General features: G+C 42.5%; 1 protein-coding gene across 1 annotated transcript in view; it reads left to right on the top strand.

The window, feature by feature from the left end:
• The window catches only part of coro7 (coronin 7), a 112,711-nt gene that overhangs the window by 6,448 nt on the left and 93,689 nt on the right, over nt 1-12,574 (top strand). Inside the window, exon 7 of the mRNA XM_073494472.1 lies at nt 3,435-3,485. Within this exon, the coding sequence (XP_073350573.1) occupies nt 3,435-3,485 (51 nt within the window). The remainder of the gene's footprint in view (nt 1-3,434; nt 3,486-12,574) is intronic.

The raw sequence follows: 12,574 nt of genomic DNA, 5'->3' as shown, positions 1-12,574 counted from the left end.
TGTTGCCCCTGTGCCAACTTATTATTGCATCAAATTCAGAATAAGCATGTATTTACAAAAATCAATGAAGTTGATGAAGTACAACATTAAATATATTGTCTTTGCACCATTATCAATTGAGTGTAAATTTAAAAAATGATCACGTTTAGTTTGATTAATGTTTAAAAGGATCTCAACTCTTGGAATCAGGGTTGTATGAGGTTGATTGTGCACCACAGTGAATTCCTTTTTTTATAACCAAACCTGAAATGATTGATGTGAAAAAGAGCCAGAGGCCTCTCTGTATACCTTAGACAATGCATGATGAGCTTAGTCCTGCTCAAGACTGAATAAACTGTGACACAGAAATTGACCACATGTGTGTACTTAGCAGGTATGATTGTCAGTCCAACCCTTGCTGTTTGTCTTTGCTCTGACAAGAAACAAATTACTCCACCGATCACAGGCTACATCCCAATCATGACATTTACCTTGACAGGATAATCAGCCCCACTAAGCTACCACCCCAACAGTGCACCCTGAAAGAACAAGGCACCTGGGAAGAAAGGGAGGAGGGGGAGAAGGGGGGATGTGAGCCGAGATCAGAGTCGAGGGGCCTCCGAGGTTCTTGCCCTGTCGGGCTCTGGTGTCATTTAACCCGAAAGGCCCCTTTCAGTCTCTCCAATCCAACTTATTAAAGCAAATAGGGCCCGCCAACATGTGGGTCCAATCCCCCCCAGCCCTCCCATAGGGTAAACATTGGGGCACAGGGCTCGAGGGGGAAGATGAAGGGGAGACCACCATCCCAAAGAGCAGGAATCATGACAGGCCTCGTTTGGACCTAGAGAGATGTGTATTTATGACACGCTTAAAGGGAGAAAGGCGCCATTCATTGTAGGGATGGCCAGTCGACAGGTAGCAGGAACAGAGAGGGAGGAAAGGCTGTGTTTATCCAAATGATTGACGTGACGGGGTGGTATGCAGTTTTTAAACATAGCACCTCTTGAATTAAAGTCCACATTCCACCTTGAATTTTAACATCGTAACCGAGCTTGGTACTGTATTTCTCACGGTGAGAAGAGTGATGATGGGATGGCTCGGTGTAAAACTGCCAGTCGTGACAGGCTGTGACACTGGTAACCGTGGGAGACTGGGAACGGGAGGCTGGCAGCGCAGTGTGTTTGTTGATGTGTGGAGTGAAGATTCCCAGCGGCCGCGTGTGTGTTTGCGTACATGTGAAAGTTGTGTGCAGCCGACTCGCAGAGAAAACTCATTAACAGCAGCTTGAGAGTGAGGCTCCGTCACTTTGATTAAACAGCTGCTGTCTCAGCAGACAAACACACACACACACACAGACACACACACACACACACCCACACAGCTATCCTGGCCCTCCATCTGTGCATTTACGAGTTGAGGTGGTGTGTGTGTGTTTATAAGGGTTATTGTCATAGGCTTAAGAGAGTGTGTTTGCTTGTCCAATACATCTGTATGTGAGTAGCCCCTCGTGTGTGTTTGCACTGCCAGATAGTTTCATCCCTCGTGATATTTGCACAACAACACTTGAGGTTGGTGTGCCGGTGAGTGAGCTCAATTTGTCAAATGTGTTTTTGTATATATGTACAGTTGATATGTGTGTGTTGGGTCACTATAAGGTGTGTTTGCAGCTGAGGGGAGGGGACTCAGTGGCTTGTAAAAACTAAGCAGTGTGAATATGATTGTAAGTTCAGATGATGGTTGGCTTTAGAGCTGCAATGACTAGTCGATAAATCTATAAGTTGAGGGACGGAAATTAACGACATCTATAGAATCAGCTGCTTCCTGCTTATAAAATGTGAGCATTTAAAGGTGTAATTGATTACATTCAGCCACTTAATGTGGCGTTCCATCTCCCCACTACCTTTACATTCACATCACAACACCGCTGCTGTTCCAGTCACCTGCCACCTCAAGTGGTTGCCAGTTTGTGCACTAGCTACATTGCTAATGCTAGTGAATGCTGGACCCAACCGTCAGAATTCTTACACAGTCATAAAGAAAACAATAATTTTGGACCTGACAAATATTATAAAATGATTGATTCACAATCATGATAAGGAGATAATTAATTGTGAAAATTATGGGCAGATTCATCAATATTGAAAATAATCGTTAAATGTCTTTGGTGCTTATACTGTTGCTTCAGCAAAACATGACATTTGAAGAAGTCAACTTTGCTTGTGGGGGTGATTTTTCACCATTTCCTGACATGATACTGACAGAATGATTAATTGACAAAATAATCAGCAAATTTCATCGGGAACTGGGCTTTCATCTATTGGTCATGTGGTTAAAAATTGTGTATTCTTGCTGCACTGCTCCTTGAGCCTTTGGCTGGGGCCCGGGTCACAGAGGCCTGAAGATGCAGCCTTGGGGCATCGTGTTCGTGGGTGGGCTGCACACACACTAACACCCACAGATAGATAGAGAGGGAGGCTTGACAGGATAAAATGCTTTATTTATGTTGTGCATGTATAGCTGAATGTTGCATAGTACCCCTTTGTGTGTGTGTGTGTGTGTCTGTGTGTGTGTGTGTGTGTGTGTGTGTGTGTGTGTGTGTGTGCTTGACTGTGTTACTGTCAGCCTCCTGATTCCTCTTGACATTTATATGTGTGTTAAGTGTGTGCGTGGTTTAGTCTAAGCCCTTATTCTTATTACCTGCTATCAGCCCCGTACGTCTGCTGTGATCACAGTCACACAGCAGTATTGAGTGACACGGCTGCAGACACGCATGTCCCGGTCACAGCCTGATCCCATTAGGCCCCATTTCCTCTCAATCACGCAGGAGCCTCTCCGATTGGCTGCTTTGACTGAAGCCGAATGCGTGTTTGGGCTGGCCGGTGTTGAGGCACATGAGGCCATCAAGAGGTCACTGGGATTGCGTTAGCCGACGATGAGTCAGTCAGATCACACTGATAGATTAAGGGAACTTCAGAGAGTTTGTGTTATTCTTTATCTGGATCAGACTGAGGTGGAGGGACTCTTTATTAATGTTTTTAATATGTAGCTTTCATATTTCAGTTGTTCATTTTACTTTGTATGAAACAGCTGGATGAGGAGCCTTTAATCCCTCCCACCTTTCTTTGTTAGAACTTCAAAACTTGACCTTTCAGATGCTTTTTGACGTTCCTTTCATATCATATTTATGCTCCTCATGATGATAAAATTCACAGCACGACAAATGTGATTACATAATACAGTGGAATCAACACCTCTCTCAAATGATTTCAACCTCAACTAAACATTATAACCTTCATAGGTTAGATTTCTCGCTGGACTCTTGTATAACCTGACAACAAAGTGTAGGCAGCACAAAACCAACGTGCTAACTAATCACCACAACAAAATAAAATGTTTTTTTTTTCAGCTTTCTTTAGTCCTACAGTAAAGTTTGTCTTTCTTCTTCATCTGTCTAGGACAAGATGCTGCGAGTGTTCGACCCAAGAGCTCAGCTGACACCTGTTCAGGTAAGTCCCCTAATAAAAGCCCTCACCACGCTGCCAAAACACCTGGCAACTGCTCTTAGAAAGTAGGGAAATCAAACGCAGCTCACTAGCCTGGAAAACGCTTTATTTAGAAGAGACAGAAAGTTCAGAAACTGAGTTTTTTCCTGTGTTTTTTGATTATTAACAGACAACATCCATTGTGAAAGTATCAAAACACTCAATCCTTGGTGAAATGCACACAGCCCGTGTTCAAAACTATGCTTTTAAACGAGCCGTCAGGACATTCACAATGTTGTGATGTCACCGCCCTCAGCACGGTCAAGGTTGTAAAAACATTGGCTGAGCTAATGCAGGAGAGATGCCTGCTCAGGCCTGTGAGAACTGACCAATCAGAGCAGGCTGCACTTTATTCATAATAAAAGTATGAATCTGAAAATGAGCATAACTTCGTTTCTTTAAGGAAAACAGTGGTGAGGTACAGCCCTTATTTCAAAAATATTTGGACGCTGTGTTTCTTCTCACTTACAAAAAAACAAAGTTTATCAGTACATATCGTGTCGTAGTACCGTCAGTTGAATAGAGATTGAAAAGGATTTACAAATCATTGCATTCTGTTTTTATTTACGTTTTACACAGCGTCCCAACTTTCTTGGATTCAGGGTTGTGAATATGGTGGAAAATCGTTTTGCCATTTACTGTCAGTGTTTTTCCCCCCTCACTACATCTAGTGATAAATATGTTGACAGTAACCCAGCTAGCACACCACTGGCCACTCAGTGATTCATCTACTATTGATTTATGGATGTGCTCCACAAGCTGCAGTCCCTGCTCTCCTCTTCCCACGGGTACCAATCCCACACTAAACCAGTACGACCATGAACCTCTCCACTCATGTCTCACCAATGACTACCAGGCCTGAGCCGATGGGTCTCCATCGCATTTGTGTGTTGAGGGAAGATGGCCATGTAGGAGTAGGGTGGGGGTGGAGGGGGGCAGTGTGGAGTAAATATTCACACACTTTTTTGGCGGTGGACCTCCCAGGGTGTTTTAATCACTGAGATGCTCGGTGTGCCTCAGGCCGCTGGCTCTCTCATTTGTAAATATGAGGAATCCTGCGAAAACACTACATGCCGCAGCAGATTAAACGTAAGACCACAGACATACCTGCGAGGCACATCACACTGTATGGATGTCAGGCGCAGGATGCCTGCATATTTGTGAGCTCATGCGTTGTTCAGTATGTGTTGTGAAACTTAAACACCTTTGTTAAAGGCGTACTGTTTCAAAGGTATGTGATGTCGTTGATTCTGACAGGGAGGAAAGGGGGGGGCAGCAGGGAAAAAAAAGCGCAGTGGATTATTTACTTTGTGGCACGCTTAGAACTGTATGCCTTCAAAATACGAGTGTGAGCGCAGTGCTTTGCTTTAAGTAACATGAGCTGGGTCGGCTGGCTCCTCTCCAGTGTTTGAACCTGGTTGTTTACATCAGGTGTATCAGTGTTGAAGTCCCTTTGAACACACTGCTTTTCAACAGCCTGTTTGAATCTGACTCTGAGTCTGTCTCCGCCTCGCCAGACACGCTTTTCAGCAGTCCTCCAAATCACCCGAATAAATGCTATTCCAGGTCCTCGGCCACTTTTCATACTCTGTTTAACAAATGATGAGCAGTAATTCGAATAAAATTGCACTGATGATGCATTTAAATCACTTAGTGGAGCTAAAGGGTCTCATTAGTTTAGCTTGAATAGTGTTTGGGAGAGTCTGTCTGTCTGAAGCAGCGTCTCCAGTAAGAGCTCAGTGGTTACTGGTGGCGAGGATGTGCTGCAGGGTCATTCCAGTCAAGTCTATGGCATTTTTAACTTCATTAGATAGCTGACAGTGGTGAGCAAGAGACCGTATGGAGGAGAAAGAGAAGAAAAACATGTGACAAGCTTCTGGAGGCAGATTTTAATACAGAAAAGTTCGGCTTTTTGGTATGTTCTTTAGACAAACTGCTGCACCGCCTGAACTGTACTTATTACTTACTTATTAACTACAATATTAAGATATTTGTACTTGGGTGAGGGCTGAGGGGTATTCCGTTGGTTGCAATCTTCATTGTTCTATTAATCCGTACATACTTTTACCAAAGTAAGATATCAACTTGAAACAGAGTATTTTTAAATTGTTGTATTGCTGCTTTTACTTCAGTAAAAGATCTGAGTACATCTTCCACCACTGCAGGCCGTGAGCTGGTACCAGGCCAAGGAACATTTGCTACCAGCCATGATGAAATAATATGATTTGTATGTGCTGCATTTTCATCATCACTCCCCCAACAACAATTTACTGACTTTTAATTAAAGTAGGTCATGATTACAAGAGGTAAGCAGTCCGTCGTCACCACTTGAAATCGATGTGTGACCACTGCTTCTGCGTTGCTGACAGATACATGTGTATTGTTTTTAACTTAGTAAGAAACCACCGTGAAAGACAAGCCAAATGAAGTTGTTCCGTGTTTATTTTTTATGGTCTTTTGTGTGATCTGTTTTCTTTCTGACGTCTCTCTCCTTCTCTTTCTCTGTCATTTTCAAACACAGCCCACACTATGACAAAGGGGGGAGACCCCCCAGCATGTCTGCAGCAAAATAGTAAATTTAAAATGATCTGCGGTGTAAAAAAAAGATTGATTTCGACTACTGGCTAACCAGGACACAGAGACTATCAAGCAGAGTCTACTTGTGCCCTCTGTGTGCCCTTTTTCTTTCCCACTCTCTCATTAATCCCTCTGGTCTCACTGCCATGGAGAGGAGGAACAAGGAGTGAAGCAGCCTGAGTCAGCATACTGTCCTCCTCTGCACATGGCTTCACCACCTCAAACCAAAGAAGAGTTCGAACCCAGATCAAAGCCGTGAAAGGGCTGCTCTTCTTTTTTGTTTTTACGTTCTCTTGCTTTCTTGTTCTCTGTCCTGCTTTGAGAGGCTTTGGAGAGAGCAAAGTGGGCAGAGCTTCACCCTGACAGCTTTCAGATGTGAGCCTCTCTCCAGAGAATGAGAGAGCCGCTCCTATTAACACCCCATCTCCTGAAGGAGTGGGCGATGAATCCTAAACACACTGAAACATGTTGAGGCCAGGGATTTGGATGCATAGAAGAGTGTGAAGCTCTATTTTTACAGGAATCCTCAAAGCATTGTCCAACACCATAAAACACAACATTTCACATTGTATGAGTGGTTACAACCAGATTCCACAAAATAGTTTGTGTGTGATGCTAGGGCATGGTGAAGCCACTTTCTCCAGTTTGCATTTTGATAAATTTGGATGTGATGCGATGGCAGGAAATGGCCAATCTGGCCACAGAGTAAACAGAGAGGGGCAGAGAAAAGTGTCCAAGCTATTTGAAATTTGCAACCTCACTGGGAGGTCTGTTTGGCTTCTTACATGAGAGCCAGTCAGTTGTCCTCATCAAGGGAAGCCACAACTCTTTTCTGCAAAGTTTTCTGGGGAAGGAGATCTCACGAAACGCTGCAGAGTTTATTTTTCTATTTTGTTTATGCGTTTACATTTCGTTGTCCATGTAATACCTGTATGTACATGAAGACGGAACTGATAATCACCTGTGCTTTCACATGTAATTTGAGCTATTTTTAAAATCTCTATCAAAATATTGTGTTTATCCACACTTGTCCATCGGAGTCTGTCCCACATCCTCGTCCAAATGCATTCAAGACAGCAGTCCTCTTTTGTCCAAATAAGGAGGACGCAACCTCATCCATTATGTCACAAAATACACAGAACACCAATTAGTTGATTGATTGATTGATTGTTCTGGCAATGCTTGATTATTACAATTTGCATTTAAGTCGTTTTCATTTTCTTTAAAGGAGACATATTATGCTTGTTCTTTTTTATTTTCCCTTTCCTTCAGTGTTTTATATTTTTTCTTGTGCATGTAAAAGGTCTTTACCAACCAGAGCTCCTCTCTCCCACTGCTCCTGAAACGCCTCATCAGTAGTCCCGCCTTTAATTCCGTGCCTTTGTGACATCACACTATGTCATCATGTCACACATTTGCATAATTTATGTCTAGTGGCTAGTTTGGCAGGGGAGAAATAATTAATTGATTAAGCACAGCTGCTCTGTTGTTGTTAGTGGTGCTGGCTCAGGCATGTGTGAGTTGACCAATCAGAGCCGACTGGGTATTCGGGAGGGGGGGGGGCTTACAGAGACAGGCGCTAAAACAGAGCGTTTCAGACAGAGAGGGGAATACAGAGCTGCCGAACTGGACAGAATGAGAAAACGGATGTGTTTTTCGTGCATTAAAGCATGTATACTTGTTCCAGTGGTCACCTAAAATAAAATTATGAACCTGAAAATGAACATAATATGTCTCCTTTAAGATACACTACTTGAACTAGAACAAGTGACAGTTTAGTTAGTCAGAACCAGACAAATTAAAATTGGTACACAGTTTCCTAGTTTTCCATCATTTATAGAAGGGAAGGATCAAAATTGCACTGTAAATTGAGGTTTCGTGGAATTTGCCCCACTCTACCACTGGTATTTAAGCTTTGTTGGCTCGCAGAACAGCTCATAAACTTGGAAGTTTTTAACTTCTCCAGCTGAGGTACCATTCTCCAGCCCCCTGATAGCTGGTACCCAGTGCATGTGTGTCCACTGTTGTCCTTGTTCCACCCGTGGTAGCAGTCGAGTGGGGCTGGCTCATCCTTGTGGGCAGCACTGAACTGGCTTCTCCCCTAGCCAGGTGGGGTAAATATAGGCCCTAATTACAGCCCTGCCCTCGCTGTATTTATGGGAAATAAGACTGTGCAGGGTAATTAAGGTCTTGGACAGGAGGAGCAGTATATACTGCATCTGTAATCAGTGCAAGTGTGTATGTATGTGCACGGGTATACAGACGGTTGTATTTAGGTAGCTGGCACACTTTGGGAGAGTGCGTGTCTGTTCATGTGGCATCCTCTCTTTCCCCGTCCCACCACTGAAGAGCAGATCGAATTTCAGATTTGAATGTTGTTTTGTTGTCTGTTTTTCTGTTTTGCTTCCCCCTTATTTTCCCCAGTCAACAAGCCTTTCAGCTAATAAGTTTTATACATATCTTTCAACTTTAAAGTATAATATGCAACATTTTCGCATAAAAACGTCTAAAAACAACTAGAGCTTTGTTATATATTTGATGGGTTTTCTACTTACATAACCCACATGTTTTCAACAATGTTCAAAGCCAGACAAATCTGTAATTTTATTCAGCATGTCATGGTGCGTTTCATGCAGTCGCTTATGCTTTAACTTCATAGAGAGTCTTAGAGAGAGGAGGGAAGTCAGTTGACCAAATGTAATGTGAATAAATTACCTCGTCTGTGAACATTTCTGTTGAAGGCAGGATTTTCATCGCCATGGTGGTTGTTTAACAATGAAGAAAACAACTCTCATGATGTCTTTTGTTATTGTTTTGATTGAAAGACTCCTAGCGGCAGAAATGACATACTGTGCATTTAAACCTTAAAGGATAAGTTCACCCTAAAATTAAAATTCAGTCGTTATCTATTCATCCCCATGCCGATGGAAAGTTTGGTAAAGTTTGGTAGTCGACGAAACATTTCTAGAACTTCACAGCAAAACAACACTGCAGAATTCTCCTAAACAACTGAAGTAGATGGGGACTTGTTTTAAAATGTGAAAAAACAACTGGAAGAAAACATTGAATGGCGAAATCCAAGTCTCAGGAAGCCCTGAGATCCCAAATTGATTTGAAAAGACGTTATTTATACCTTTTTTTTATTGCCAAAATCTTCACTGTAGCTCCAGGCTAAAAATATTAGTGCACACCCTTTGGAAGTGGGTGCACTAGTTTGACCAGGGGTCGAGGGTGTAAATCATGTCTTTTCAAATCAGTTTGGGAATTCAGGGCTTCCTGAGGCTATGATTACGCCCTACGAGCTGTATGGCGCCTATATGGAGTTTTCTTTCAGTCGTTTTTTTAAGTTTTAAAAACATATTCATTTGTTCAGGAGAATGCTGCAACACTGTTTTGCATCGGCATCATGGTGACTAGATAATGGCGGAATTTTCATTTGTAGTTGAACGTATCCTTCAATGGTATGGATTAAAAAGCATCCATTAAAAGGCCTGGTGAGTGAAACTGTGGTTAACGCACTGTTATTAGTTGTCTTATTAGCGTTACAAAGCTTTTAAAATAATCTAAATTGACCCAAATCGATTGTCTGTCAGAGAGCAAAGAGGTGAATCATCAAGCACCAAAGATAAACATATGAAGCATTAAAGCTGTTTTATTTTTTACTCTTGGCTATTCTGGGTTCTGCCCTCTCTGCCATAACATCCCTATACTGGCCTCTTGTTTTTAGATGAGTTTCTTTCACATCTCTGTGTAGTGAGGCCTCCGCCCTGCTTCCATGCACTCGGCTGCACGACTGCTCAGACCTCAGTGAGAACACGCTGACCTGATCCCGGCGGTGTTTCGTGGATGTTAGGGACACGTGCCTCAGCCTTAGACACTCCTCTCCTGTCTTATTGTATCTTTTGATCCATCCCCGATGTCTGTGTATTTTGCTGAGTGCGTAATTCTGTATGTGTGTGTGAGCATCTGTGTGTAATACCATGTGTTCTTCAAATTACAGTGCTGAAAATACCCCTCATAGTTTCGGGCCAGTGCTGGCCATAGAGCTGTCGATCTGTGGTCGCTGGAAGAGGAGGGAGACAGGAAAAGGGAATAGTTTGCTGGACTTGGGGGCCAGATTCCTCTTTTTCAGCTCAGGCTTCTGCTGCTTTGGGTGAAATTAGAGAGGACCACGAGCTGGAATGGGTTTGGACTTGAGGAGGGAACGCTGGGCAGGGCCAAGGAAAAGCACAGCGGTTTCACTGCTAAAGGTGGCTGAGAGCAGCCACTCATACCATTTTTTATATCCCGTCATAAATTACACAGGCTGAACTCCCTGGTAGGTGTGCGTGTGTCTCCATACTTGGATTCATCATTGCAGGCATAATAAACTACATTTATACGTCTGTGTTGTCTGTGTGTCTTTAAATTCTTATAATTAGAAAAGTGTGTGTGTGTTTGGGCAGTGGGGGGCGAGTGTACGTGTGTGTCCATACTCAGATTTCTCATTATAGGCAGAATAAACTACCGGCGGGCATGGCGAGCTTTGTGTGTGTGTGTGTCTGTGTGTGGACTCTGGCAGGCAGCACAATGAAGCTCTTTGACTGTAGCAGAAGACTTTAGTTTGTATCACAGATGTAGACCCAGAGGGAGAAACATTCAGAGTGATGAAGTGAAAGGCAAGAACTTAATTTCGGTGTTTGTGCCTCTATAATCTCTTTGTTCAAGAAATGGGGTCTTAAACTGAAAGAAAATGCTTGTTGTCTTCTACTATGCACAGGTGTCACTGTCCCCAAGATTTCAGCTGTGATATCAGTTTTAGAGCCGGAACAAATATATTGGGAGGGCTGATTTTATTAGCTGATCCAGTATCAGATTATACAAAATAAATCACATTGCATTTTAGGCTTATTGCTTTAAATTTAATTTATGCTGGTTTTTTGTTTAAGAAAATATTGATCAATATATCTTTGATTTATTAGTTTTTGTGTACATTATTTGATTAATTAATATCCAAAAAGTTTGATAATCCATTAGTTTATTGTTTGTTCTTAAAGTTATTCATTTAGCTAACCTCAGCCCATCCTGTCTCGTAAAAACACTTCGTACCAGACGTTGCGTGAGACTTCTTCATTGTCAGTCATTTTGACGGACCCGGTCGTAAAAATTCATTCATAATCTGTTTTTTTAATGATCGAGACATAAAAAAGCGACTTGATCATATTTACATTTAATATACAGGGGGAAAAAAATAATATCAGGTTAACAAGACCTCTGCTGTGTACCTCAAGTGGTGATAGTCTGACAGTATAGGTGGATGCATGAGATCCCAATAACGGGCTGATGGTGCTCATTCCCAGAATCTAAGTATGTGACCTAGGTACTGTTATTCCCTATCGTCAAACTGGCCTCGGTCGATCTCGGAGGCTGTGTTCACTGGGAGGCTGCTGCTTCTGTTGCCTGCTTGCCCAGCTCCATCTCTTGTGCCCATTTCGGCGCTGCCCTCTGCCAGCATTTTCCAACACTTTCCTGGTGCTCCGAGCTCCCAGTCTAAGCTGAGTTAGCAGCAGTTAGCGGTTAGTCGGGGGATATGTTTGTTTGGAGCATGCATTCAACAGGTGGCCAGCTCTTACAAACTGCACCTTTAATTGACATAATAAAACACCTGAAGCAGTCTCTTAGGATTGAGCCACAGATTGAGGAGGACAGGCCTTCAGGGTATTCAAAAGAATATTATTTACAAAATCGATACACATGTGGAAATTCCTTTGTCAGTCCCAAAAATGCTCAGTATTCTGTTGTACCAACAAGTCATTTCTTCTCACAGAATGTCAGCGCTTGCCAGAGAATGAGATTTTGATACTTCCCGCAGAATGAAGCTTGTTTAGAGTTTGGAGAGTGTCTAATACTAACACCACAGGGATACAGAGTCAACATTGTGAAATGAGAAACATAATGTCTATAAAGAACGGGAGCTCCATCCAAGAATATGTCACAGCCTTACTCGACGCTGAGCTCCATTCCAGCAACACAAACTGCATTATTTCACCTAAAACGGAGCCAAAAATGCTTCTGTGTTTTGAAACATATTAATCTACAAAGCCTATATACCCTGTTAGCTGGAACATGACCATTACTGATAACATGTGATTTGATGACCAGTCTCTCATACTTTGTTTCTGCATGTGTAGCGAGGCTGTTCAACACAAACAAAAAATCTGGGTTTAACATCAATTTCTCCTTCCAGATGTAAACATGACACAGCAGAAATATTCCTCTGTACCCACAGCGGCATTCTCCTCCTGAGTGTATGATGGCATAAAGCAAACAGTTCAACACAGCAGTGTGAGATAACATAAACACATTTTCACAAATATAAACAATACATTTTTGTTTTTATTTTCTTCCTAGCAACACAATGATGCACTCACATCCTCCACTGCTTGTAGAAAGCTAATGCAAAAAAAGGACACCTGGCAAGAAATATGTCTTTAATT

This window comes from Pagrus major, chromosome 23 (genome assembly GCF_040436345.1).
Source record: "Pagrus major chromosome 23, Pma_NU_1.0".
NCBI lineage: Eukaryota > Metazoa > Chordata > Actinopteri > Spariformes > Sparidae > Pagrus > Pagrus major.
The sequence above is the reverse complement of the archived record's forward strand: the minus strand, read 5'-3'. Positions and strand labels throughout refer to the sequence as shown.